The sequence below is a fragment of the Lissotriton vulgaris genome, chromosome 5 (genome assembly GCF_964263255.1).
Source record: "Lissotriton vulgaris chromosome 5, aLisVul1.2, whole genome shotgun sequence".
In the NCBI taxonomy this organism is placed as follows: Eukaryota; Metazoa; Chordata; class Amphibia; order Caudata; family Salamandridae; genus Lissotriton; species Lissotriton vulgaris.
The window spans coordinates 216,886,544-216,912,295 of record NC_141693.1 but is presented as its reverse complement, the minus strand read 5'-3'; the positions used below and the strand labels follow the sequence as shown (position 1 = coordinate 216,912,295).

General features: G+C 45.7%; 1 protein-coding gene across 1 annotated transcript in view; it reads left to right on the top strand.

Annotated features, from left to right (window-relative positions):
- Window positions 1–25,752, top strand: part of PNPLA7 (patatin like domain 7, lysophospholipase) — a 1,710,105-nt gene that overhangs the window by 51,827 nt on the left and 1,632,526 nt on the right. The window contains exon 2 of the mRNA XM_086921192.1: window positions 10,272–10,306. Coding sequence (XP_086777318.1) covers window positions 10,274–10,306 — 33 coding nt within the window. The 5' untranslated portion in view covers window positions 10,272–10,273. The remainder of the gene's footprint in view (window positions 1–10,271; window positions 10,307–25,752) is intronic.

Sequence of the window (25,752 nt, the reverse complement as noted above, 5' to 3'; positions counted from 1 at the left end):
GCTCTGTTAGTCGAGGACGGAACCAGTGACTTTCTGTCAAGGGTTGGACAGGCAAGAGTGTACTGCGCCTGCTATTTTGAATAGGAAGGAGGGACAGCGCGGATTTGGCACCCAGTGTTAATAGGGAGCGACAGATTTGTCTTTGAATTCTTCATGTGAGCATGTGGATCCAGCTCTCTGCCTCATCTCTCTTTTTATTTTTTGGGGCAGTTTTTATATAGCGCGAAATTGCCCCGAGGGTATTGGAGCTGTTTGCATGAGCACCAGTTACGTTATGTACGGATACATTCGTTATTTGGTAAGCAAAGTAAGATTTAGTGATTTGCCCAGAATTACAGTATGTTGAGCCGAGGCTCGAACCTAGTACTCCTGTTCCAAAGTCGCCAACTCTGACCAGTCGGCCACATCCTTCAGGTGTTCATCGCTGACAACTACAAGAACATTTTAACCTTCCCCAAGAACAGAAACATAGGAGCTTTCCCTAATAACCTACACGTAATTATGGATTTGATTTATTGTTTTCCAGCTGTACACCCGTTTTTAAGTGGTGGCACTTTAGGAAACCTAAATTAAACCAAAAGACAAAAAAGAATGTTACATAGATTAAATTACTAACGTTCTATGGATCATTCTCCTTGTTTCACATGGCATTCAGACGCATGTAGGTGGATATGAGTAGAGTGTCCTCTGCAGTGATGTATGTGTAACTTCCTAGACACTGGTTTTAAAACCTGCAAGAAAATCTCAGTATTTCATCCTTCTGAGATAAATAGAAAACGTATAGTCTGAGTTGATTAATAGGACCATTGATTTACAGTGAAGCATTATATTAAAAAATACTTTTTTTGTAAATGAAAATAACCATTGTATCAATAGAGAATATAGTAATATGCTTTTAACCTATAAAAAAACTCACAGAGGTAGTAAAACACGTTGGTTTAAGCACTTTACAATGACACCATAGCACTCTTCAAAGGCCTTCATTACTCCTGAGTAATGCAGTGTCATGTCGCAGATTATTGGTTATCATTCAGTACGGGGTAAGGATTTTCTGTTGCAGTATATGTTCCTTTCAAAAGCAAATTGAGTGACCGGCTTCTCTGTGTGTGAGAGACAGCTGTAAGTGTTAGTCGCCACTTAATGCTGGTGGAAAACCTTGGGTCTGATTCACAAAAAATATAGAAATATGCACTACACCATATATTTACATCTACATGCGGATGCAATTTTACTACTTTCTGCAATTAACTATTTCTAGAAGTACAATTGGAAAGTTGCACAAAGCACGTTTCCAGTTATACTTCTGGGCATGTTGACTGACTATTCCGTGCCTTGTGGAATGCAGGGGGAGTCTGCAGAGGGGCGCGCGGCGCTGATAAAGAGGCAGGCTTTTTTTTTTCTTTTCGTCCCGTCTGAGCGTCGAGTCTGTGTGGTGCAGGTGAAGTCGGGGACGTATGAGCTGTGTGAAAAATAACTGTGTCAGCCCTGTGCCTGAGGTGCATCATCAGAGCTGTGTGAATAATAACAGCTGTGAGCCCCGTGCTGAGGTGCATCATCAGTGCGGTGTGAATAATCACTTTGTCAGCCCCGTGCCTAAGGTGCATCATAAGAGCTGTGTGAATAATAACAGCTGTGAGCCCCGTGCCTGAGGTGCATCATCAGAGCTGTGTGAATAAGAACTGCCGGCAGCCCCGTGCTGAGGTGCATCATCAGAGCTGTGTGAATAATAACTGCGTCAGCCCCGTGCTGAGGTGCATCATCAGAGCTGTGTGAATAATAACAGCTGTGAGCCCGTGCCCGAGATGCATCATCAGGGCTGTGTGAATAATAACTGTGTCAGCCCAGTGCGTGAGGTGCATCCTCAGAGCTGTGTGAATAATAACAGATGTGAGCAACAGCATACTCTTGCACACACTCTCACTGCTCACCAATTCAAAGTTTGCTAAAAAATTTATGCAACGCATTGTCATACACAATGCCAATAACTCAAACTTTAATGCTGCTAGACCTATTGCATTGTAAATGCTTTTTTGTATTGTCCTCACAGTTTCTTCTGTGTATGAATCCCAATTGGTTTTGCTCTATCAAAAATGTATAAGTAATGAAACCCTTCTGTAAGAGCTGCACAGTGCATGGTCTTTCCTTTTTTAAAAGGGCTACTGAGTTGGTGTCCCCCCCCCAAAAATTCAACCGCCTAGTCAACATGGGGGCTAAAACAAAGCCGTAAGTTGGATAAAATGGTTCAATACGCACCAGATAATGTAGAGTATCTAAATTTTAAGTTGCCTATTGATGTCGTCTTCTACCGCAGTTGGTAAGTGTAGTTTTTTAGCCTATTCATGTGTCAGCTTAGCTGTAGCGTCATGCGGGAGGGAGACGTGATCTGCTGCGTAAAGTTTTCTACAAAAAGAGGAAACCATTCAGCATATGTTTCCGTCATAGGAGTGTAGTCTTCCTAATGCGCTCCTCACTCCCTGTATTCTGTCTCTCATGATTTTTCACCCACAGTTTAAAAAATCCATGATCTACGTGCTTTGTTTACCTCACTTTAGTATTTTGGTTTGGCTATAAGCGATGTTTATTTTGATTAATCCATGCCCAAAGTTTTCACTTTGTTTTCAGCACACGATCTTTCTCCATACTTTGATAGCATTTATTATTTTGTGCATTTCTTCCAGCTCTACCAGTTGTTTGACTCTAATGGAGTGTGGACTCGACTGTTCCCCAACTATTGCTTTCAGGGCATCCCAGGCAATAGTAAGCCCCCCCCCCCCCACACTCATCCTTCTTATTTTCATTTAAATAGGCCCTCACTGCTTTAGCTAAATGTGTACGGAATGTTGAATCCTTTAATTAGGCTGTCATTCATCTTGGTGCCTATCTAAGATGGTTGGTTGTGGTCTTCTTCTGTGCTTATCCATTTTAACTGACATGATCAAAGAGGACAATCTGGGCTATTCCTGTATGTTTTACTCTTGGACGAAATGAGGATCTTTACTCTTGGACAAAATGAGGATCTTACTGGAAAGTAATCAAGACTGGCATATATTATGTGTGATGCAGACTATAAAGAATAATTTTCGTAATCTGGGTGTTATGAATGCCATGCATCGGTTAAGCCCATATAATTTGAATACTGACCCGGGATCCATAGAACCAGTGAACCAAAACTTTGAGGAAGTTATGGTTCCTTGGGGCTTTGTGTTTGTCAGAGTGCTAAGGGTAGGAGATTGCTGCTTTTTCCTGGAGTGTAGAGAAGGTCCACTGAAACGTGGTTACATCATGTCCCTGGTGGCCATGTCCCCACAACATATTTTAAATAGAGGTTTTTTTTTACTTCTCCACAGCGCTGAACCTTTCAGATTAAGGATTTGTTCTTTATTTGTACATTTTTTTAAATACTTAGTTTGCAACATTTTCAGAGCCTATATTTCGGTACTGATTATTATTGTGTATGTTAGCTAGATTGCAAATGTAATTTTGTTCATATTGAATTCAGGCAGGAGTTTTTTTCTAAACTATAATAAACATACATTATAGGTAAAATTGTTTTTGTCAGCAGGCAGTAGCTCAATGTTTTTTTCAGCTCTTGTTGTTTTTAGGTCTCGCCTGAGCCAATGCGCTTGCGCATTGCTCCAGCGAGATTATAGTTAACGGAAAAGAAAAGTCTACCAAAACGGCTGCGGATCTCATACAGTTCATGTGGGCTATGTGCATGCACGCCAGCCACATAACACACCACCATTTGTCTGTGCCTCAGCATCAGACTTCAATGGGTGCCGCACCCCCGCGTGCACATCGCACAACACCATTTGTCTGTGCCTCTGCATCAGACTTCAAAGGCTGCCGCTCCCCCGCTCCCCCGCCCCCAACACAAACGCTGAGCAATGCCGAGCACATCCCTCACAGTTTAAACTTCTCATTCATTCCTTGTCCTTCGTGCCCTCGAGTTTTCTTTCTTTCCAGCTTCAACGTATGTTTTTTACTTCTTACTTTTATTAGTATGCTAACCTTTTTTCCATCATCCACTATTTTACGTTGTCATTCATAATATCTGTTTTCTTCTTTTACATTTTATTCCTTCTGGTCTCTAACTGCGAGTTTCTTTCAATCTCTTTCTCATCTTCTATTTCTTTCATGTCGATTTGATTAGTTTTCCACCACTTACTTTTTTCACATACATCCCTTGCCACTGTTTTTAGGCCATTCCTATCTTTTACTCCTTAGTTTTCATTTCTTTCCTTTGTCTTCTTTAACACTATTAATCTGGGCGTTCCTTATCTTATATTACCTACATTCCCTGATCTTCATTCACTTCCCAGGCCTGTCTCTTCATGCAGTTGCTAATCCTATATTCTCGCCCTATCTCCATTCACTTCTCTTCTCTTTCCCTCCTCGCTTAGCTTCTCTGCCATTTCCGGGCTTTTGTTGTCTTTCACTGGTTGACTTTGACGTAACTATCTATCTCCCCTTCTGTCTTACTTTCACTTTCGAACCTTACTTCTCTAAGTCCCTTTCGTTCATTCACCCCACTGGTCTCTTTTACTCTCTTTCTTTTGCTCGCTGCACCTTTACTGCATTTCCTACACTCTCACAAGCATCGCTCTACCATGGTCCCTGCAGGTGACATACCTCGTTGTATGCATTGGATAACAGGCTGTTTAGATGCACAGTCAGCCACATAATGCACAGGTGCCAGTAAGGGAGGAGTGACCATGGGTGCTGCGGCCTGCTGTGTCCGGGCCACGCGCTGTGGTTAGGGGGTTGGCGCTGCTGACAGAGTGGAAAGTGCTTTTGAAAGCAGGGTGGAATTAGCAAGGTCATGAGTCGCCAGCGTAAGGGAAGACAATCCCAAAGCAAGGGGTGGACGTGATTCTGAAGACTCCTTCTTCCCCACCCATGAAAAGGCCTACATACATGTCCCTCTGGAGACAAGACTGTGGTATGACGGCAGACAGCTCGCCACCAAATGTCGGGCCAGACCATCAGTCACTCGGGAGATTATACATACTCCACTTCTGCAGGAGGGGACTTGGCAGTCATGGAAACGGAGCTTTATTTTTCTTTCATGAACCTACAGAACATTTCTCTCTCCCAATGCACTTCGAAGCAAAATATGGGCAGCTGAGTAGTCGCAGTTTACAGCTGAACTTTTCGAGACTGTCTGCAGAAGTGCTCTCCGTGGCTACCTCTTCTACTATTTCTCTCTTCTCCCTTTTCAACCAATTTCTCTCTTTTTTCCTATCTATCCCAGCCTTTTCGCCTCACCTCTCTTCTGTCGGTCTCTTCCACACTATCTCCTTTTCTCCTCCCCTATCTTAACTTCTGTGTCTTTGTTTGTTTTTTATTTATTTATATACATATATATCACCAACAGTCCTGTGCTACTATATCCTATAGTAGACAAATCAGGTACAGACCACAAACGTGTGAGGTAATCTTCTTAGTGCTTTATTTCTCCATAGCCAACATGACTGGTTTCGGCTGCGTCGCCACAGCCTTCATCACATTATATATATATCTCCCTGACGCTATCCCCACTTCTCTACCATTCTCTTTTCTCTATCACGCTCTTGCCTGTCCACCTCTGTTTCTCCACCACCCCTGCTCCCATAATGTGGCCACTTTCTTTTCCTTCTCTGATCTCCCTTTTCGCCTAATCTCTCACTGCCTTTTCATCTGCCTTTCTCCCCGTTTTAATCCTGCATTACTTCTCTGCCCGCCTCTATCAATTTATTTTCTCCTTGGCTTTTCTACGTTCCATGGTCTCAAACTCTGTGCCTCTCTCCAGACTGCCAACCCACTCGTTCTTTTTATGTCTCTCTCCCCACAGTCACTGCCTGCCTCAGCTTTTCGTTGCCAAAACACAGTTTGCTTTCGAGTAACCATTTCCAATCTCGCATCCAGCTACAGGCTGTACCAGAGTAACGTTTTATTAGAAATCACGCAGCAATTCGTTTATTCAAACCGTGGGAAAATGTGTCACTAGCTCAGCCATTTTAATTCCAGGCTGTATGTTTATCCTGGCCCTATTCTGAACTTTTAACTGGCCTGTCCGGCTTCACGGAGGTCCCCCCAAACAGCCCTTTCTTGCCTTGGCTTAGGGGAGTTCGGGTATACACGCTACTTAATCAACTATGAAGTGCACGTGCTCTCTGGAGGGCCTGCCTGCACTCTCTACCTACATCAGAAGGTGAGATGGCCTGTCTCACTCTATTTGCGTGACATTGGCTGTCTTCTCATTGGACACAGCGCAGCACGTTTCTTTACCTCAATACCTCTAATAGAGGACCCCCAAAGTGTACACTTTTTTCTGCTGCACATTGCGTAGATGCCTTTAGAGAAAGTTAGACTGCCTTAGACTACTGTGGTAGAACAGAACCCTACTGAGGATGCCACTGTTTCTTCAGAAATGTAAACTCCCTGAGTTTACAGTCACAAACTCTGACTGCCAGTTTACTTCGATTGCCCAAGGAAGGTAGTCTATTTGATGTTCCCAGAGGTGTCCGCATTTTCTACCTAATGGTGTAATAAAACTTGAGTGCGCCCCCCCCCCCCCCCCCCCCCCCCCCCCTCCTGAAAGGTACATAGAGGGCTTTCCTCTAGACTCACTCAGTAGCTCTCAGGCTAGGGTACTGTACTGAGGGCCCCCCCTGGAGCTCGGCTCCCCTCTTTATTACACCACTGTAACATACTACCACTGACTCACCGTTTGTTACGTACTGACCCCACTTTTGCCATTCCTTGTCTCTGGGTCTTGAAGGCAGTGACTTCAGCAGAACGTACGTACACTGGACATCTGGAGGGGTGGTTGTCTGTGTCAATACTTGTTTTACTGTTGTGGTGCTTGGCTTAACCTTCATCCTGTGATGTAACAGTTCATTATATATGGCGTGCAGAGACAAGGTGCAAGTATCGATTTTTAGATGATATTTGATTTACCAATGTCAATAATATTCCTATTTTAAGGATAGCTGGGGGTTCAATCAATGATTTCCTTTTTGCCTTAAATATTTTAATATTCTCTATCAATGCCTGATAAATTTCCTGCTTACTTAACTGTACGCCACAAAACATGTTGCTACTCGGCCTCCACTGGAATCGTGTGAATTCCAATGGTTCCAATTTTGTTCTGGTTCATTCTCATGTGTATAAAACCAAATGTAAGGGTCTCGCAGTGTGTCAAGAGACTGGTACTGAGCACTGAATTCAGCCATCATCCACACACACACAACCCCCCCACACACAAACCACCACCCCCCCACACACAAACCCCCCATCCACACACACGACCCCCCCACACACACGACCCCCCCCACACACACATCCACCCCACGCACACATCCACACACAAACATCCCCACACACAATCCCATGCTCTCAGAACCCCACACACACAACCCCCCCACACACACCACATACACACACCACACACACAACTACACACACAACACCACACACACACTCAACACCGCACACACACAACACCGCACACACACAACACCGCACACACACAACACCGCGCACACACAACACCGCGCACACACACACACACACACCACACACCACACCCACACCCCTCCACACACACCCACACACACACACAACCCCCCAAACACAATCCCACACACACAGAACCCCAGGCACCACCACATCACTCTGGGACACCATCACATCACTTGGGGACACCACCACATCACTCTGGGACACCACCACATCTCTCGGGAACACCACCACATCATTGGGTTACGCAGTAACATACATATGTTTGATGCCTGTGGTTCATCCCTTATTTTGTTGACCCGTCAACTTATTTGGTTAAGGATTTCTCGTCAAACAATTTATTTTTGTTTATAGCTAGAAATGTTCCCTGTCCAGAGCATGCAAAGCCCAGCAGTGAAACGAAAAGCAATGGTTCGAAGTGCCACTGAATATTTCACTGTGTATACATTGCAGCCTGGAATTAGCGGGGAACCAAAAGACCCTGTTGTGGGAAAGTTTATGGGGAATTCTTGGTATTCCCCTAGACCCTTTGAAAGCGCTTTCTTGAGAGTAGCACTAACCTATAGAAACTTCCTAAGTGGAGCTAGTTGGTGCACTGTTTTAACCATACTCCTCTGTCTATAACTAGTCGGAGGCACAGACATGGCCACACCCCAATACAAATGAAGGATAGTGTACCTTGCATTGTGCATGCGTTGCATGTACAACCACAGTGGGGGTACTCACTCTGGAACACCACCACATCACACTGGAACACCACCACATCACACTGGAACACCACCACATCACTCTGGAACACCACCACATCACTCTGGAACACCACCACATCACTCTGGAACACCACCACATCACTCTGGAACACCACCACATCACTTTGGAACACCGCCACATCACTTTGGAACACCGCCACATCACTCGGGAACACCGCCACATCACTCGGGAACACCGCCACATCACTCGGGAACACCGCCACATCACTCTGGGACACCGCCACATCACTCTGGGACACCGCCACATCACTCTGGGACACCGCCACATCACTCTGGGTCACCGCCGCATCACTCTGGGTCACCGCCGCATCACTCTGGGTCACCGCCGCATCACTCTGGGTCACCGCCGCATCACTCTGGGTCAATGCCGCATCACTCTGGGCCACCGCCGCATCACTCTGGGCCACCGCCGCATCACTCTGGGCCACCGCCGCATCACTCTGGGCCACCGCCGCATCACTCTGGGTCACCGCCGCATCTCTCTGGGACACCGCTGCATCACTCTGGGACACCGCCGCTTCACTCGGGGACACCGCCGCTTCACTCGGGGACACCGCCACTTCACTCGGGGACACCGCCACTTCACTCTGGGACACTGCCACTTCACTCTGGGACACTGCCACTTCACTCTGGGACACCGCCACTTCACTCTGGGACACCGCCACTTCACTCGGGGACACCGCCACTTCACTCGGGGACACCGCCACTTCACTCGGGGACACCGCCACTTCATTTGGGGACACCGCCACTTCATTTGGGGACACCGCCACATCACTCGGGGACACCGCCACATCACTCGGGGACACCGCCACATCACTCGGGGACACCGCCACATCACTCGGGGACACCGCCACATCACTCGGGGACACCGCCACATCACTCGGGGACACCGCCACATCACTCGGGGACACCGCCACATCACTCGGGGACACCGCCACATCACTCGGGGACACCGCCACATCACTCAGGGGCACCACCACATCACTCAGCCCAACCACATCATCACTCAGCACCACAACAGCACTGTCCTTGCTTGCTACCAACAAGCACTGCCATAGCCAATAGGACTCACATTAGGAAAGTGTAAGCTATTGGCTTTGTGAAGAACAATGCTATTAATTTATATATTTTCAAAGCAAACACATATTTAAAAAAATAGTCATTTACAATACCAATAGCTCACACTTTCCTAATGCGAGACCTATTGCATTGCAAATGCTTGTTGTTGCCTTCTTGCTTGCAAGTGCTTCTCAGTACACCAGTAGATCTTGAAGTGGAGCTGCATTACACGTTTCATTTTGTATTTTGGTCCCATTATAAACATTGCTCTTAGGATGCTTATACCAAGGTGTTGCCCATTTCCAGTTCTCCTTTAGAATTCATTTGATATCCAATGGTAGTTAGTATGCGTAAACTGGATAATCCGTCAGATACGTAGTTTGGAGAGAAACAAGGACATTTACAATACACATTCTGCTAAATTCGCATTGGGTTAATGACTCTCATGCACGGTTTCTAGTACCATATTGCTTTTTCTGAACGTATAGTCTCTTTAAAATGCATTTCACACATCTGCATCAGTTGCTACCTGTTATTTAATTTATTCATTGCAGAATTTCCGTATTCTTCTTATCACCGACTATGGGAATACATGTTCCCAGCACTGCTTTTTGGCTTGGGGAGTGTATTTGTAGCATCTCAGAAACATCTAACTTTTTTTTATTTTACCCATCACGTAGTTAACAGGTAACATAAGGCAGTTATGTGCCCTTTATGGTATTACCTTTTCTGCTGTATTTGTGTCCCAGCAGAACATTCAGCTTTGATCTGATTTACCTTGCTTCGTATAAGAAATGCTAACACCACTGTAAATCTTTTCAAGTTGAAGACTTTTAGATAAGTGCTTTGATTGATCTACTTGATTTTTCTCTTATAATGTTTGCACTCCGAATCAGTTTTTTGTATTTCTTACCTTTTTGATCATTTTGTCCTTCACAGCTATGAATAAAGATGAAGACAGCACCTGCCTGGAGGTACAGACATATTTTCTTTGCACTCGATGATGGAATTATAATCGTTGGGTTACGCTGTAACATACATACGTTTGATGCCTGTGGTTCATCCCTTATTTTGTTCACTCGTCAACTTATTTGGTTAAGGATTTCTCGTCAAACATTTTATTTTTGTTTACAGTTAGAAATGTTCCCTGTCCAGAGCATGCAAAGCCCAGCAGTGAAACGAAAAGCAATGGTTCGAAGTGCCACTGAATATTTCACTGTGTATACACTGCAGCCTGGATTTAGCGGCGAACCAAAAGACCCTGTTGTGGGAAAGTTTATGGGGAATTCTTGGTATTCCCCAAGACCCCTTTGAAAGCGCTTTCTTGAGAGTAGCACTAACCTCACCACAATACAAATGAGGGATAGTGTACTTTGCATTGTGCATGCGTTGCATGTACAACCAGAGTGGGGGTACTCACAATGGGCGCCATGTAAGTGTCTCTGAACCTTTCTTTCCTTAATATGTAGGCGCCATGGGAGCGTAAAAAGAGCACCAACGGCACACATTGTTCCTGAGCACTTGTGTCCTAGGTCCCCCGTATTCCATACGTCCATAGTCTTAAATCCTTCAGAATATTTCTTAATCTTGCTATCATCTAGTCTGAGTTTTTAAAATCTTGGGTTACTAGTTGATTGTTTTATCCCTGGTTCATTTATTCGTTTGTTTTACCAATTACTGCAGTTATTTCTGGCTGTTTTCTTTTGCTATGCATAAAAGTTTGCAGAGTGTAATGTAGGGACCAACGGGATGCTGAACTTGACAATACATATTTTTGTGCAGAAAAAAGTACTTGAGGAAATCTGATGTAAAGTTTAGAGTATGTTTTTTTTTTCTACGCTGTCCCCCAGCAGATGTCCGACTCAGAGAGTGCTTTTCTTACTGCCACGAAGAGCTGGTCTGCTGCTTATCCTGGATCCTTTGATTCTCCTCCATATTGAGCATTTCCTCCAAAATTGTAGTTTGTTCTAATTGGCACCAAACACCTAATCGGGCTTTATGTATCCCAAAATGTAACTGCCAAGGAACGTTCAGCAAAATAAACTCTTTTAGAATCCATTTCCTATCTAGGAATTAGCATGGCAAATCAGCTGATGCTCACCCAGGGTTGTGATGTGGCACTTTAGTTGTTTGGCAGTTATTTCTGCACCAGTACTGAGTTTACTATATTTGAAATGTAGCTTAACTTGCAGTGGAGTGTATTTACTTAAAAGGGGGGTTCCAGCTCAATCTGAGGGAGAGGAAGGAAACCGCATGTTCGAAAGGAGGGTCTGTAGGGGTCAGTGGCTTGCACACTGTCCAAATAGGGCCATTTATTCAAGTCGGTATAAGGGAATTACGCAGCTTAGATAACCCCTGCTCACCCCCTTGGTAGCTTGGGATGAGCAGCCAGGCTTAGCTCGGGGGCAATGTGTAAAGCATTTGTACATAAACACACAGTAACACAGTGAAAACACTTCAAATGGACACCACACCAGTTTAGGAAAATAGACAATCTTTCTCTGAATAAAAGAAGACCGAAACAACAAAAATCCAACATACACAAGCAAAGATATCACTGTTAGAATGTTCAATCAGTTCAGTTCATAGAAAACTATGAATGCGTCACTTTTGTGCAAACTACCTGGGATTTCTCAAAAACAAAAGATGAAAACTGATGCATGGGAGATGAGGTGCCGAAAACAAAGCAATACATCGATTCCTTACCCTCAGGGAAGGTGATGCCTCAATTCCTTACTGCCAGAAGAGGTGATGGTTCAATTCCTTGCTGTGGTGCAGAGGAGGTGATGCTTAAATTCCTTGCTGTCAGGGGAGGTGTTGCATCGATTACATCCTGTAAGGGGAAGTGGTGCTTTGAGTTTCAGACACAGGCCTTGGTTCCTTACTGCTGAACAACGACTATGCAGACTCTGCGCACAGGTGCGATGCATGGAAAATCCAAGCGCTCTGGAGTTGATGCGGTGGTGAAACAGGCACTGCAGCGATTCTGTGTTGGAGTCTGAGTGGGTGCCTGGGACCTCTGAGATATGGTGCTCAGGGCTCTGGCTGCGGTGATCTTGGAGCTGCACGACCGGCACTGCGTTGATTCTTTGGTTGTACTGCTGCGATTATTTTTCCTCTGCATGGCAAGCTTGTGGCAAGAAAAACCGGGTGCTGAAGACTGGTGCATGGATCTTCTTCCTTTCTTTCAGCAGAAGCCACCTCCAAGGGCCCAGAACTGGAATTGGCCCCACTTAGCAGGTCAGAACAGAGGAGTTCATAGGCTGCAGATGAAGTCTTTGATGGTCCTGTAAATTGATAACATGAGACAAGCGCCCACAAGACCTTGGAGAAGCTTGACAATCAGGATGGTGATAACAAAGTCCAGTCCTTTTACTCTCCAAGACAGAAACCGCCGGCAGTAGGCCAGCACAACACCTCAGCAAGCAGAGAGGCAGTTCCCCCTCATACAGCTTCTCCAGCTCTTCTTGTCAGAATCTCCTCTTAGTCCAGAAGTGTTCTGACGTTATGGTGTCACAGATCCAGTACTTATACCAGTTTCTGCCTGTGGAGTAGGCAAACTTCAAAGGAAAGTCTTTGTAGTGCACAGGACTAGTGGCGGCTACTGCCAATCCGTGGTGCGGTGGAAAAAAATCTATATAAACTTACCTTTCCTGCTTGTCAGTGCGGTCTTCAGCTCCTGCGCCGCGCTGCTCCTCTGCTCCCGCCCTGGCACCGCAGTTCCCATTAGCACAGTCTCCCAGACTCCACGCAATCCCTGCGCTTCTCTCATGCTATTACTCCCAGCATTAGAGAAGCGCTGGGATTGGGCGGAGGGGGTCGGTTTTCGGCTCCAGCAGGGATTGAGAGCCTGTACTCCTAAGCACTAGGATATCTCCAATGAACAGCCTGGAGATATCCAAGTACCCATGTAAATTCGGCCATCCTAAGATGGCTGGCCAAACCATTATGCACACTTTCAGTTCCTTCCCCTCCCCTCCCCCCCCCCTCCCCTCCCCCCTCCCCCATGCTGTGTGATGCTGTGCCTTTGCCCCGCTCTAGACTCGGCGGGCTGGAAGTAATAATAAAATGACAATATAGTTTTATTGTTGTTTTATTTTTCTTCTGTGTGCTGTCTTTCTGCAGTGGGGTTACGCTCCTCTGATGTAGCAGAGGAGCCGCCCCTGCACCAGACCCTGACTTTTCCAGACCTGGCTCCAGACACATTACAGTGGGTTAGAGACTGCTTTGTGTGAGGACAGGCACACCCCTATTTAGGTGTCAGTGACAACACCTCCCACCACTCTAGCTCTGGAAGACCCATCATCCTGGTGAGGGGCCATCAAGATATGCAGGGCACACCTCTGCTTCCTTTCTGCGACTGTCTAGAGGGAATGGACAAGTAGGCCAACTGCCAGTCTAAACCAGACATGGATTCCACAGGCTGGCAGATGCTCAGAAGAGCAAAGAAAGAAAATGCACACTTTCTAAAAGAAAAAACAATTATTGATGAACATAATGCAGAACTATGTCATACATTCAACCCAGTACAGAGATCTGGGCCTAAATCCATTGTTTTTTTGCTCACTATGCCATTCCAGTTTGGACCCACCCATATGCAAATCAGTCTTAACGCTGCGCCAAATGGGAACAGTCCAGCCCGAACTGCCAGGCCAGGTCCTCCCTGGACTGGAAACAAGCATCCCAGGACCGGTTTCGGGCTTTCAGCCCTCATCAGCCAGGATAGCTTGACTCCAGTGGCATGGAGAGCACTGGACCTACATCTGGGCATACCCGTCCCACTCGGGGAGACAAATACAAAAAGAACAATTGATGGACAGAATGCAGAACAACCGGTCCTAGGATGCTTGTTTCCGGTCCAGGGAGGACCTGGCTTGGCAGTTCGGGCTGGACTGTTCCTATGAGGCACAGGGTCGAGACTGATTTTCATATTGCCAGGTCTAAACTGGGGTGGGATGGTGAGAAAAATGATAGATTTAACCCAGATCTCTTGACTGGGGGTGAGTGATTTGATTTGTTCTGCATTCCGTCCATCAATTGTGTGTTTTTCACTTTCTAAAAAGAGCATTTTCAAACATTCACTTTAAAAACTAACTTCATTAAAAGATGTGTTTTTAAATTGTGCGTTCAGGGACCCCAAACTCAAAATCTCTCTTTTCCTACTTGTAAGAGGTTACAAGCCAGCTCCAATGATAACCTATGGGAGTGATAGGACATGTAAAACACACCAGTACATATCCTACCTTTCAAATGCACTGCACCCTGTCCATAGACCTACCTTAGGGGTGCCTTACATGTAAAAGAAAGTCCAGGTTTGGGCCTGACAAGGGGTGCACTCGCTAGATCGACACGGCATGTAAAACTGCCCACACAGACACTGCAGTGACAGGCCTGCGACATGGTTGAAGGACTACTCATGTGGGTAGCCAATCAGTGCTTCAGGCCCACTAGTAGCATTTGATTTACCGGCCCTGGGCACACACTGTGCGCTGTACTAGGGTCTTACTAGTAAATCATGTATGCCAATCCTGGATAACTAATCAGTTTAGTCAGAGCATACGAACGTTGGCACTGAATAGCAGTGGTAAAAGTGCCGAGAGTCCTAGAGCCAACAAAAACAGGTCCGAAGAAATAGGAGGAAGAAAGCAAAATGTTTGGGGATATTATCCCTCAAAAAGTGCCAGGTCCAACTCCTTACCATTAGTCTGACATGGCGTCCTCTTCTCTGGTCCCTTTTTTAATGTGCTCCTTTTGAAGTTTTCAGCTCCTGTAAAGACCATTGGACAACAAGTTCTGAACTGCAGCACCTTGAAGGCTCCTCTAAATTGCATTCAACCACTAGTTCTCTCCCACGAACACGTTATCATTTGGTTTCTCACAAAAGGAAGCAGGCTGGATATGCTGCAGTCACAGAGTGTTAGAATGGTGGGCCCTTGTTTGATTGCACCTCATCACTTGGGTCAAATAGCTCCAGGATGCATTTGAGCTTTGTTGTGTTCTTGTTGAAATAGAATGTGGTCTAGTATTTTGGAGTTAATTATCTGGTTTAAAGTAGGATCAAGATTCATTTACGTATATTGGGTCCTTCTTGGAATGTTGAAGGGTAGAAGCCTGTACATGGCAAAGAAAGGTGTTTCTCCCTTCTGCTGTTTTATTTTTTTTAGCCTGTTCTGTGAGGACCCCCGCCTTCCAACAGTAGACTTAACAATCTTCAAGTTCACCAGAGAGGCTTCATGTTCCTCTGAGAAGAACCTGATTTGGCTGGCCAAGGGTGTACTCATTGTGTAATTCCCTCCCAAAGCAGAATCTCCTCTCTCCAGGTTGTGTGGCGACTTGGTTAAAGGGCAAAGTTTCACTTTCCTGTACCCTTTCCTTCCAGCCATCTCTGGGAAGATAGTTTCAGTTTATAAGGTGTGTGTCTTTGTCTGTGTGTGTGTGTCTGTGTGTGTGTGTGTCTCTGTGTCTCTGTGTCTCTGTGTGTGTGTGTGTCTGTGTGTGTGTGTCTGTGTCTGTGTCTGTGTCTGTGTCATGTCACACATCTTTTGTATGGGACTTAGACCATGTGTGATATGAGGGAGTCATAAGTAAGATGCTGTGAATGTGACTTAGGATTCACCACAGGTTGTCTTTTTTAAAAATTGTGTGCACACACAATAATCGGGGCAAAACCAAAGGGGATGATGGACGGAGTGTTAAACATTGCAAGCACTCACCCCCAGTCAACTGATCTGGGTTTAATCCTTTATCATTCTTTAGCTCACTCCACCACCCCAGTTCAGACATGGCAATATGCGAATCAATCTGACCCTGTGCCCCATGGGAACAGTCCAGTTAGAACTGCCAAGCCATGTCTTCCCTGGACTGGAAACAAGCATCCTGGGACCGGTTTCGGGTTCGTAACCCTCATCGGCCAGGCTAGCTTGAATCCAGTGGCAAAGTGAGCAAGGGACCCACTTCTGGGCATACCCTGCCAACTTAGGACACACTTAGCAAAACCAAAGGGGATGATGTACGGAGTGTTAAACATTGCAAGCACACACCCCCAGTCAACTGATCTGGGTTTAATCCATCATCATTCTTTAGCTCACTCCGCCACCCCAGTTCAGACATGGCCATATGCAAATCAGTCGGACCCTGTGCCTCCTAGGAACAGTCCAGCCCGAACTGCCAAGCCAGGTCTTCCCTGGACCGGAAACCAGCATCCTGGGACCGGTTTCTGGTTCATAACCTTCATCCGCCAGGCTAGCTTGAATCCAGTGGCAAAGTGAGCAAGGGACCCATGTCTGGGCATACCCTGCCAACTTACCTTAGATAGCCTGGCTGATGAGGGTCATGAACCAGAAACCGGTCCCAGGGTGCCTGTTTCCAGTCCAGGGAAGACATAGCTTGGCAGTTCTAGCTGGACTGTTCCCAGGAGGCCCAGGGTGAGACTGATTTGCTTATGGACATGACTGAACTGGGATGGCGGAGTGAGCTAAAGAATGACGATGGATTAAACCCAGATCAGTTGACTGGGGGTGAGTGCTTGCAATGTTTTTTTTTTTTTTTTGAAAACCTTTATTTATCTCAGACATAGTACACAGCGTCAGCCTACAACCATTGCTGGCCGGCCGCTATGACAATATACAATCTTCCGGAGCGCCTTGCTTGTAACAGTTGGCAAAAAATTGGGCAGCACTGCAATAAACTGACAAGGGAACACCGGAGGAGGATACAGAGGGTTTCGTTTTATAATTTTGACGAATCGTCCTAGAGTCAGACAGGGTAGCGGAGTGGGCGAACTACTTAGCAGGATAACCACAAGTGAACATCGTTATAGTAATACAGAAGTGGATCATTACGAACAGGATAGCTAAGCATAAAGATACATGTCGCCCCAGTTAGCGCCCGCCCAATCAATGTAACATGTCAGAGATTGCAACCTAGCTTAACACGATAGGACAGGATATGGGAGGGATAACTACAAGCTAGCAACAAAAGGATCCGACTGCACATGGAGAGAGGCATTCATTCCATGGGGAACTGCGTAATAGGATATGCGCCCTCAATTGGTAGCAGAAGAGGGAAGGAAAAGCAGGATATGCAATCATACAGTAACTATGGATAAAAATCAGTATCCTGGTCTTACAGTCAAAAAACATATGGTAAGGACATAGGCACAAAGCGCAAGGAACTTCTCAGAAAAATAAAAAAAACCCTAAACCCCCACCTCCCGTCTGACCCAAGATATGAAGAAAAGAAAAGGAAGAGAACAAGAGAGAAAACAAGAAGAAAGGCCATAGAAAGAAAAAGAGAGAAAGCGAGCCCCAACCCCCCCACCCTGCACGTCGAAGAGGCTACGGCCCCCCCCCCCCCCCCCCCCCCCCCCCCAAGAACGTGCCTGTCGCCCCGAGAACCCACAGAAGGGAAAGAGTTAGGGAGGAAGAACAGAGAAACCTGATCTATACCTCCCGGTAAGAGCGGAGGAGGACATATCAAAGAAATATAAAGCAGTCAATACGCGCAACCACGATCAGCCATCCCCGAGCCCCAAGACCAATACCAAACCAGCACTCGAATTCCCGGTTCATGTAGTAGAATGTCAGCAATAAGAGTTTCAGCAGGCCAGGGAAAAAGAAGCAGCCTCAACCCAGCCCTTTACGGTCCAATATGTAGACAGAGTCCAGCTGCACGATAGCCATCCCGGACGGAGCAGGCAGACCAAATGGCCGCGGCAAGATGGAGCGATGACCGCCATGGAGTGTCCAACACAGAGCCCAGCATAAAAGAAGTGTAGCAAAAGGAATACCACGTAGCGTTAGGCCACCAAAGAAAGTCAAGCCGAGCAATAGCGCCTGTTCCAGGGGAAGATGACAAGATCCATCAGTGGACAACAGTGAGGTAGCCGGACGCGGCTTTTGTAGGAGAGTCCCTCGCAGCCGCGTGAGACCTTGAACAGCCGACGTCTTCCGAGTTAGCGTACGCATTGACTCGGTGGGGGTCAAATCCTGCGCCAGCGGCGCACTCGTGGGCAACTGGATAGGCAATCCGCGGTAACAGGGCATAGGATGTGGCGCGGCGCCCAGCACTCGCGGACAAGTTTGGTCGGACCGTTGCAGACTGGGGGAAATGGCGGCCAGCCGGTCCTCCAGGTCTTTGGCAGCAGCACAGTGGGCAGCACGCAGATCACTCAGGGCTACGAGGACGTCAACAATCCGCAGGGGCGTCTCAGAAATTAAAGGTGCAGCGATTCCCTGTACGTCGGGTAAATCCTCCGTAGTCGGTGTTAAAGAATAAATGCCACCATCCCAGGGAGCGAATCGATCTTGGAGTTGCCGCTGCACACATCGCTTACAGGCGGGCGCCATGTCCAGAAGCCGGACGCCACCGTCTCTTGCAATCAGCCGAGCACTACGCCGGCGCTCGCAGCAACATAACCAGACAGGGGGCACTAGGGCAGTCCAGTCCATTCCTGCAACTCCCACGATAGCAGGCGATGAAAACAATAAGCGGGGTCCAGCGGCACCGTGAGGCAATCTCTCGCCAGTAGCGAATGGCGGCTTTCTAAGATGGCGTTCACCACGGAGGAAGATAGAATGTATCAAGGAAGGCCGGGATGACGATACAATGTGGCATTCTCATGCTTGAAAGCAGCCTGAGGGACAACGCAGCAAGTTGGGCTGCCGCGGCCGGGAATCATAGGCAGCAGTCGTTCCTCAGCGGCCGGCGCCGCCCAGCTCGAGATGGCCGCCGCTGCCGTTTTCGGGGCCGGCCACAAGCGCAGAACAAAGACCTAGGCTCTGCCGCGAGGCATCAGGGAAGGGCGAGGGCGCCCCGTCACCGTCACTGCACGGATTCCGAAGATTGGCACACCCTCGGGACCGGATTCGTCTCCCGACTCCGAAATCACCAATGAAAGGCAGGATACCTGGGAGGATAAGGCAGGAGACGGGAGAACAGCGAGGCGGTCCGCGGAGCCGAGGAATCAGGCGGCCATCGTGGTTGCTAGCTAGGCTCCTATCAAATGAGTGCTTGCAATGTTAAACACTCCGTCCATCATCCCCTTTGGTTTTGCTCAACACACAATAATCTACATGTTCGTATCCCTAGAGCTCTGGCACAGACACTCCTTAGTTATCTGGGCGTTGTAGGGAATATAAATGTTTTTCTACCTATGCCCAGCCCCTCTGCTTGTCAAAATGAACTACACTTCAATTCCCACATGTGTTGTGCTGAGAGTGACGTGACAATGTAGAAACATGCCCGTACTATCTGACAAGCCTCTTTCTGGAACATACAAAATGACCATTTTGTGCCCTTCTTTACCCAATCCTCTGACATTCAAAAAATCTAGGAGTCGTGAAGTAGCCCTGTTGGTGTGACTTGCCATGGTTAGGGAGAAAATGCCAAGTATGGAAAGGAACAGCCTTTCATCAGCACAAAGAACAATGCCAAACACTCTGATGCCACCTTGAGAAATTGGAGTGCCTAGAAGCATCAATGAGGATATTAAAAAATGTCTTGCCAGAACGCCCCAAGGACCTCTTCAACATAAAGATTGCTTAGGACCTGTGCATAACATTATAGTATTATGATTGGGCTGAGACATGTCATTATGATTCTAAGACAGTTGGAGCCACCTCTGTACCCCTTTCTGGTTTAAGGGAGACCATTGGGCCCTTACCCTAAATCCTAGTTTTGAATGGTGAACCAGTGAGGTTGTCCAGCGGTTGGTTAGGACTCATTAGTTCCCCACTAACCAAAAGTGCTGGCTATGACTACCTGTCTTTGTTGTTCAGGCTGATTTAAGTTTGCTGCTCTTCGAAGACATGCTGCAGGTTTTCATTGTACTGCCCATTGTCCCAGATACACCAGATGATATTAAGACATCAGAGGCGACCTTGGACAACCTTAACCTTTCCTTTTGACTTGTCTTGAAGCCAATCTTATAATTATTTTAGGTTTTTAAGTGATGCAGAGACTCCTGATATTTGTGTCTGTTTTGGCAGAGGCTCAGCAACCTGTATTCCTGCCCACTGAGCCTAGGGACTTTGCAAAACTAGAGAATACCACATCAAAGCTGAATTATTGTAGCTTTCAGACTGACATCTTCAGCATTTTGAACCACAGGAGTTGTAAACACTGCCATTGTAAGACATACGTAACAAGCATTTCCAAGGCCCTTAACACATGGCCATAACTTTCCCCAAAGGTCAACTTTGGCCATAGGACCCCATGCTATTTTTTAACAACTGTGCCTTACTGAATTAACACTAAATTGTGTGAGGTCGTAGCTCAGCCTTAGAAGGTCGCAGCATCTTCTGTTTGTTGCCTATCTTTCAGTATGTTATAAAAGGACTACTTTTACAAGGTCTAATTACGCCTAGTTTTCTGACTTGGGTTAGGCAGTATCTGAGGTCAAAACCCTTCACCCCCTCTGTGATAGATTCACCCTCTATACTGTTTGAGCTTTAAGTACACAAAGGGAGTAACTTGGTTTTTCAGCTTGAGTGCATTCATATTCAGACTTGAAATATCACTGATATACAACCACTCTAAGATGTGAGACCATTCCTCACAAATGGTGCACAGACTTATTATGAGTGGTAGGGTTGATTCAAGTATTGCTCTCCATGACGTTTTTGATGTACGGTCTGATCGTTTTAGAGTCCCATACAAGCATGATGAGGTAAAGGAGCCTGTTGTGCTCGGTGTTGTTTGATAGTGAAAGTGACCACAGGATGCATTACACCTGATCCTTTGGAAGCTCCTAATGTGCTCCTTTACAGTACGAAGGCTGAACTGTGGGAGACCAACTTCTCTATCTTCTTGAAGCTGATGTGTTAAGAGGTTAGCAAAGCTGGCAAGGCATATCTGGCATTGCAGTCAGGGCAGATTGAAAACACTGGTAGCTGACCGAGTGGATGTGATGGACATCTAGAGTAGAAGTTATCTTGAGTATTTCAGTGCCTAGATCTTGCACTGTTGGCCCATTAGTACCATGGCATTATACAGGATTCCTTCACACCTGAATGCACCGTTGTACGTTTTTTACTATCAATGCTCAGACTCTGAAGCTGAGATTATGGATTTCTCAGCACAAGATTGGTCTGCTAGCCGATTGTTATACTTTTTTATTTGCTGTAATTTCTAAAGCCTTTTGCTTTATATGAAGAAATTTTGTTAGAAGCTGTAGTCCTGGTAACTCTTAATTGGCGGAGGCAGTGGTTGAAGGTTCGGTTACACATGGCTGTATTAATAAGCCACACTAAGGTAGGACTTCAACATCTTTTAGACGCAACACAAAGGTACTCAAGTAAGAACGATCTTACAATAAATCTGGGGAAAACCCAAACAATGACCATTAGCAGGAAAAAAAGGAAACCAACATCATGGCATTGGAGCACGACAAGAATCGAAGAAACTCCGACATACAAATACCTAGGAGTGAAGATCGATAACGGAGGGCAGTTCTCGGTTCAGAGATCAAGCATACGAGGGAAAGGTCTGTCGTTAGCGATTTTCGTTGAAGGCGCTAAATCACAAACTCTCCGGCCCATCCCTGTTACCCCTGACGCAAGTAATTTGTGCTAAACTTCTTCCAACAATCACTTACGGGAGCGAGGCACTCAGAGGAAGGGATGCTAAGACCCTTGATAACACTATACCAGCAGCTTACAGAACTATTTTCAGTCTACCCAAGCAAACCTCACCCGCTCAAATCGGGCTCGAATTTGGCATCGACCAACAACTCCTGGCAAGGCAGGGAGCCTACGTGATAGCCTGGGACAAAGTGAGGAAATCAAAACAAGGAACCCTGAATGAACACCTGTGGAAGGAGTTAGAACAGCATCCTTCCTCAGCAGCAGCTAAGTACCTCACGGGTAGCCTGACGAACACAGGTCTAGAACAGCTCTGGAACACTCCAACAAGTCATACAAATTTGAAAAAACTGGTAAAAAAATCAATCAAATTACAATCATGGTTGCAAGACAAGGAAACCCTCTCGAAGAGAACACACGGCTGGTTGACTCTGAATTCGTACACAACTAAAGCACAACAGCGCTATCTGGCCGAGGGTTATTCCAAAAGTGTCAAGATGTGCTTTCTAAGGCACAGGTTGGGCCTGCTACCTTGTACTCAAAACCTCCCACGCTGGCTCAAAATCAAAGCTGACCCCCTCTGTCGGCTATGCGGCTTGGCACAGGAGGACATGCTGCATTTGATATGCACTTGTGAAAAACTACGAGACGAACGGAAACGCTGGCTAAAACATCACTTCAATCGGCAAGGGATCCGCACTAGAAGGGCGGCGGTCCTTGCATGTTTTCATCCTAATGACCCTGGCTTGAACTGCAGCTTTGTAAAATTCCTGAAGGCAGTTGGGAAAAAGATGCCAAAAACTCAACCCATAACTGCCCCAATCCAACCGACTTGACAACACTTCGCTGACCGTTTCACTGACCTTATGAGCTCATGAGAACACTGAGCAATAACTTACAAATATTAAGTCCAGTTACAAGCACATCGGTCATAAGGAAATGTGAACATTTTAAATTTTAAATTTTAGAGTCTTTTAAAACTGTAGTTTTATCCTTTCTGTTCTTAAATCATTTTTACACTGCAATGGTTTTAAGTAACTATGCTAAATAAAGATTACTTACTTACTTACTTACATGGCTGTAAAGATATCTCGGAAGAGATGCGGGTCCTGTCTGGAAGTGATCCACCTTGTAGAGAGCAGTCCTTTTCTAAAATGTAGGGAGATATTATGCAAAACGAAAACAAGTTTATCATATGATTTGGGTTTCACGGCAGCCACAGAGTTTTGTAGTATACTGCTACTATTAAGTACAGACAAATATAGAAAGGTCCCACAGCTCATTCGTCCTCAACTTAGTCTCATGCTTGGCACAAGGCCTGAGAAGATGTATTCTCCCAATTGCTAGAAAACAGTCTCCTGCTTTCTTCAAAGGATGTTGAGACAACAGTCTTACAGCACACGCACTAGTTAGACACCACCACTCTTTCCCTGGCACCTGTTAAAAGGATTAAGAGAAACAACACATTTGCCCCCTGGTTTTCAGAGGACCTGAGGACCCTCAAACAGGGCTGCAGGAGACCGGAAAAAAAGATGGAGATCTGGATATTGTGAATCTGAAAAGGTCAAATATAGGATTCACTTATCCGAATATAAGGCCTTGATTCGAAAGGAAAAAATGACTTATTTCACAAACGAGATTAAAACCGCTATAACTCCTCAAAAGAATTGAGACCATTCCAAAGCGTGGCTGGGTTAGAGTCTGCTCATGACCATCAGAGTAACAAGTTAATCAAATTGTTCCATAAGCTGCTCTAAGGAAAATGGGGAAACCGCCACCCTCGTTTACAAATATTCCTGTGGATACTAGTTCCCAGGAAAATAATCCAAAAATAAATCTTAATCCTGGCTACGTGTATCTGATTTAATGAACCATCTGTGAATATGGATCAATTGGAAGTGATGACTTCTTGGAAATAAAGAAGATTTGGATTTGGTCAAATATGGCCTTATGAACTTTTTTTTTGGACTACTAATGACATATGTTTACTCAGGATGAAGATTTATCTTTCCTCAAAAGAATTGTCCTCCCAGTAAAAAAAAGGACTACTCCGGCTACTTTCAAACTGTAGTCAGTCATTTTGTAATACTCTGGTGGATGCCTTCTTCCTCAAAGTAGAACATGTCTTTAAAGCATTTCTTATCTTTGAGACCTTCACCTTCCCCGGATTTGCACTCCTTCAAACACTCGGCTGTAGACAGTACTCTCAGCCACTTTATCTCTCCATCTAAGGTTGAGGTTACATAACAGATTAAGTCATCTAAATTGGGGTCTCCAGGGAACTGCTGCCCTCCTAGAATTGCCCCTCTTGCAGCTGAGATTATTGGGTTTTAATTGACTGACATTTACTACTTGATTATATCCCTCAGCATGAGATCCAAACAGTTATCGCCTTATTTTATATCTTCCTTTGCCTGCTAAGATCATTGCAAAGTTACTGAACAAACAACTTGTTGTGTATATTCACACTAATAATTATTGGATGCCACCTAGTTCGGCTTTCAAGCTGGACATAGCACGGAGACTGCACTTATCAAAGGTACAGAGGAGATTAGGTTGTCTCTTGATCGGGGGAAGAGGCTCCCTTATCCTGCTCGATTTATCAGCAGCTTCTGATACTGTTAAACATGGGCTGCAGATGGAGTGTTTGGACAGGATTGGGGTGACCGGGACAGCTTGGGAGTTGCTTAACTCCTTCCTCACTAGTCACGAGCAATCTGTTTGAATGGGTGAATTTAGCTCTTCCTCCCACTCTACTCCTTGCGGGGTCTCCCAGGAGTCCACGCTTAGCCCGACACTTTTCAATATACATGTCACTCCCCTGGCTGAATTGATGAGATCTTTTGGCTTCTCCCTGATGTCCTATGCTGATGACACTCAAATTGTTGTCTCTCTTGCTACAGAGGATGCAGGAGTCGGTGTGAGATAGCTGTCTGACTTACGGCCACTTCCTTTTCCAGTCAAGACATCAAAAAATCTGGGAGTCCTTATTAATTATAAACTGTCCTACTGTGACCAGGTTAAGGCAGTCACCTCAGCTGTCTTCATTACTCTCAGGATGATCAAGAAAATGATTCCCTTTATTTCACTTAATTTTCAAAATATGGTAGTCACTTCGCTGGTATTGTTTAAGATTGACTACTGCAATGGGCAGTATTGTTTTTTTTTAAAATATTTATTTTTATTAAGTTCAAGTTAACATTACATCCCACAGATGGGGCATGAGAAAGGGAATATCAAATGTGTTCAGGAATGCTGGTATCATCATCATCACATATCAAAAGAATGTAAACAAAAATCAAAGCCATAGCAGTAATCTGATGCGATACAGTCATTTTGCTATTTCTTCTCAACATCCAGATCATTAATGCATTGCAAGAAATGCAGTCTCTTAACCATTCCCCAGATTCTCTTCCTCAGTAACGCTTTCCCCTCTCCCTCCCATATCTCAGAACGATGCGAAGGAATCCATGGAAACATATACCGAGAACCCTCCCCAGGTGGTATATCTATCTCCCATAGAGCCTGGTGCCTGATGTCATCTGACTGCTGGAGTCCTAAGTGTTCTCTCTTCTCAGTTTCCCTTCCCCATTTACCCGTGCATGTTTCCGGTCAGTAATGGGCTGTATCTTAATGCTCATCAGCATAAGCTGCAAACTCTGCAAAATGCAGTAGCTTGTGTGCTTTACAAAATTCCTCAATATCAATCGGTCTCTAAGTTTGACAATAAACTTCACTGGCTCCCCATCAGACAGAGGGACTCTTTTAAAGCTCTTTGTATTGTTTACAAAACAATACATGACCAAGAACCCGATTTTATGAGGAAGAGTTTTACTTGG